Source organism: Cyphomyrmex costatus, unplaced genomic scaffold, assembly GCF_001594065.2.
Source record: "Cyphomyrmex costatus isolate MS0001 unplaced genomic scaffold, Ccosl1.0 scaffold820, whole genome shotgun sequence".
NCBI lineage: Eukaryota > Metazoa > Arthropoda > Insecta > Hymenoptera > Formicidae > Cyphomyrmex > Cyphomyrmex costatus.
The window spans coordinates 5,313-9,664 of record NW_017280398.1 but is presented as its reverse complement, the minus strand read 5'-3'; the positions used below and the strand labels follow the sequence as shown (position 1 = coordinate 9,664).

At 33.4% G+C, this 4,352-nt stretch overlaps 1 protein-coding gene across 1 annotated transcript; it reads left to right on the top strand.

The window, feature by feature from the left end:
- The first annotated feature begins 214 nt into the window (after window positions 1-214).
- Window positions 215-589, top strand: LOC108781473 (nonsense-mediated mRNA decay protein 2-like). The gene has a single exon (XM_018549435.1). It carries the CDS (start codon window positions 215-217, stop codon window positions 587-589), a length of 375 nt encoding a protein of 124 aa, XP_018404937.1.
- Window positions 590-4,352: the final 3,763 nt, after the last annotated feature.

Sequence of the window (4,352 nt, the reverse complement as noted above, 5' to 3'; positions counted from 1 at the left end):
GGCTTGGCCCTAGCGAAGAATGCTTTTCAGCGTCAGTATTCCTTTGTCTGGCACACTGTATGTCAGTTCGTCCAGCGTGACGACGCACAGTGGATAAAGCTTTTTGTTTTAATATTTTTATACGGTTTTACAATTTCACTATTTGGAGACGGGGTGCCATTAATTAAATTCTTGTTACTAAGTACGTGTTTGTGTAAGTACTTGCAAAAAAAAAATGAAGCAGCTGGAGCCGATAAAAAAAATATACTTTGATAACGAGGAAGAGGAGGAGGTGGTGGCGGTTGTTGTGGAGGAAGAAGACAACGGCGACAGCGATGATGACGAGGAGGACGTTGACGACAACGGTGGCAACGACGAGGAGGACGTCGATGCCACCGATACCAACGAGGGGGACGTTGACGAGGAGGAGAACGTCGACGAGGAGGATGATCCTCCCCCCTTCCCGATGATTGACGTCGATCAGATCGACCTCGACGACCTCATCCGTTTTGGCCTGCATCTCATGCAGGTGGACGACGAGGCGGAGCTATTCTACCTCCTCGTCAACCTGTATGAGGAGTTGGCGGCTGAATTGGAGGAGGTTGATTAAATCAACCGGGGGAGTGTGCCGCAGTAAGTAAAAAATTATTTATCTACTTATTCTTCTTCTTCTTCCTTCACCTCCCTGTCTCATTTGAACGCGATTATTTATGTTTTCTTTCGTTCGCTTTTTACAATAGACATCCTGGCGGCGGTGGCGGCGCACAGTGGGGCCGAATGAAATTTCGTGTTTCAAAAAAGGCTACAGTCTCCAAATTTGAACCGATTTTGATCAATTTTTTTTAAATGAAAGCTAATTAAATTTGGAACAGATCTGTCTAGCCAGATATTAATTTTTTGCTTCTCTTTTTTATTAAATTGTACATAAAGGGGTTAGAAAATTTTCAACCAGACAATAACTCGTTTAATGACATTTAATATTATATGTAACATCAAATATTGATAACAGTCGAATCTTAAAATAGTTTAGAGAGCTATAGAAACTAACATAATCACTAATCTTACCTAAACGAACAAAATTAATTGAAATTATTCCAGATCTAGTTTTTAATAAATAAAACTGTATTGAACAACACTAATTTTTTTATTTATTTTTTTATATTTTATATACTTTTTTGTTATTTATTTTTTATATTATTTATTATTTATTTTTTACATTATTTATTATTTATTGAATATATTTTTTATTTAACTTTTTTTATTAATTATTTTTATTTATTCATAAAGCAACAAATTTTCAGCTTCCACATCTATTGGAGTGAAAGAATGCTTCCATTCTGTACGAAGACTACTTATATAAGGATCTGACGAGATCAGAAGTTTATTGATAATGTCCTCGTTTGTTACGAATCTGTTATGTTTTCTGGTATTAAATTGTCTGAAGTGCTTAAAATCTTTATTGCGTGCCTCTTGGGCTTCTTCGAACAAGTCTCCTATTGGAATTATAAGTGATTCGATAATACTTTTTCCGTGTATTAAAATTTTATGAATTGATGCTGGCATATAATACCAACCGTATAATTCCACATAAATTTGTGCAGTCTCTGAAGCATATTTGCCAAATTTATTAGCATCTATTTTTTCCCCACAAGCAAGTGCTTGAAGAATTATACCGAATCTTCTAATCAATTGTTCATTAATGCCAGTAATGCTCGAAGTAGTCTCAGGATCTCTGAAGAACCTTCTGGCAGTATTCCCGTTATTACCTGTTCCAGTTCCTTGTTTTGGAACATCTATATACAAAGCCATCTTTGTTTTAAATTGTTCTTGTATTCGGATTTTAGTTTGTTTCATTATGGCTTTATCTTCCTCATTTCTGGCTGACCATTTGCGAAAAGGTAAATGATACGCTAAATGTAAAATACATTCCATAAAACGTATCCATGCATGAAGTGTTGACATGCCATATTGAAAATTTTCAACCTTTTCTACTTTCTTTATATCTAATTTGTTCATTTCCGATGGTTTTGCACCGCAAATTACGCAATTTGACGAGGAAGGAGTAAAAGTCAATGCTTGACAAACTTTTCCATCGATCATAGTAAGAAACAATTCATGAAACACTTCATAAATGCCATTATCTGTTTCTAATATAGTAGGAACAAGACTTTTAATTTTATCGTTAATTTTGTTTACCTCATTTCTTATTTTTTCCGGAGTTTCGGAAGCATATTCAAATTTTATTGGTCTGCAAAACTTGGTTGATGAAGGACGAGTATTTTTCCAAACAACTTCCCAACCAAACAAAGTTTTAGCTTCTAATTTTAATGGAACCATTGATATCATGAATATGCTTTCATCTGACAATGCTTCATCAGAAAAGTTTTGATTGTATTTACTATGTCCAGATGCTCCATCACATCCCCATTTAGCTGTAAAACGTAAAGAATTTTTCTCGTTTTGAGGTATTTGAGGTAACGTAACACTTGGTATTTTTATTATCCGATTAATGGTATGATTAAGTAAATGTTGCAAATCTATTTCTGCACCTTTTTCTTCAATCTCTAATGCTGATTGTAATGGATAACAGAGTATTTTTGCTTCAGATAATTTTTTATAGGAAGAAAAAATGTTAACATTTTTCGATAGAGCATAAAAACGAAGTGTTTCATATTGATATTTGGTTAATTTAGTATCTTGAATTAAAGCTAAAATTTCATCCTGTTCTTTGCTATTTTCAGTTGGTTCTTCGTACATTTCTTTGTTATTCGAAGACAGTAATGTATTAATTTCATTTGCTAATTTGGAATTTCCATTAGTACGTAAACTCGTTAAGAAAGCCTGTTGAATTTCAGCATGATAATAGGTTTGCCTTATATCATTGATTCTTCGCCATTTTGAAGATCGAGAAGAATTGTTATTATATCCAACTGATTTCCTCCCTCGTTTCAATTCTGTAACATTGAATGTACTATCTAACCACTTTTGATGTTGCGCTTGAAATCGACGTTTATTGTAAAAAGCGTGTTTAAATTTTTGTTCGAAGAGAGGCATGAAAGATGTAGAAATATATTTTTTCAGCTTATAAAATTCAACATTATTGAGATTATAGTTACATTGAAAATAATTATAAATTTTGTGAACATTTCTTTCATTGCCATCTAATATAACATCACAGACTACTTTATTCTGTATTTTAATATCCTCTATTTTTACTTCCATTTTTTTATTAAATACAGCAAAACTTGGGCTAAAGAAAATGAGTACAAATCGACAAATTATAATTTTGTCATACAATTATTTAAAATTTTGAACTTAATACTACTAATACTAAAATACTAATATACTAAGCTGAAACCAAACCAAAGAACAATAATATATGTTATGAAATAAGAAACAATGTTTCCGATGCAGATTTATAGTAGCAGCTAAATCGTTTCACCCTAAGAAATAATAGAGAGAGTCGCCGAGTATCAACGTACATGCACGATGATAGCACGATAGAAGTCTTTCAGACTTCAACAAAACGCTAGAGGAAAAGTGTCGTTTTATTCGTGAACTATAATGCGCGAGGGCAGAACGTGAATAACATTTGCCTTCTCTTTGTCTTTTATCTCGAGTGAACGCTCGAAACATAAGATGCGCGATGCTCTTTATGTGTCCACATAAAGTTGTGCGGTCTCTTAAGCATAATAAGACATGTGTCGTTTTTTAGCTAATTTCTCTTGCGCATATGTGTATTCGTGAACTACTGTACACGATGAATGTGTTCGATACTTGAATATTGTATATTGGCTAGCGAGTTAGAACATCGTTGGAACTGGAACTGGAAGGAACTGAAACAAGTAATAACGAGAATACTGCCAGAAGGTTCTTCAGAGATCCTGAGACTACTTCGAGCATTACTGGCATTAATGAACAATTGATTAGAAGATTCGGTATAATTCTTCAAGCACTTGCTTGTGGGGAAAAAATAGATGCTAATAAATTTGGCAAATATGCTTCAGAGACTGCACAAATTTATGTGGAATTATACGGTTGGTATTATATGCCAGCATCAGTTCATAAAATTTTAATACACGGAAAAAGTATTATCGAATCACTTATAATTCCAATAGGAGACTTGTTCGAAGAAGCCCAAGAGGCACGCAATAAAGATTTTAAGCACTTCAGACAATTTAATACCAGAAAACATAACAGATTCGTAACAAACGAGGACATTATCAATAAACTTCTGATCTCGTCAGATCCTTATATAAGTAGTCTTCGTACAGAATGGAAGCATTCTTTCACTCCAATAGATGTGGAAGCTGAAAATTTGTTGCTTTATGAATAAATAAAAATAATTAATAAAAAAAGTTAAATAAAAAATA

Coding starts and splice junctions, on each gene's coding strand:
- LOC108781473 (XM_018549435.1), top strand. CDS start 215: ATGAAGCAGCTGGAGCCGATAAAAAAAATATACTTTGATAACGAGGAA.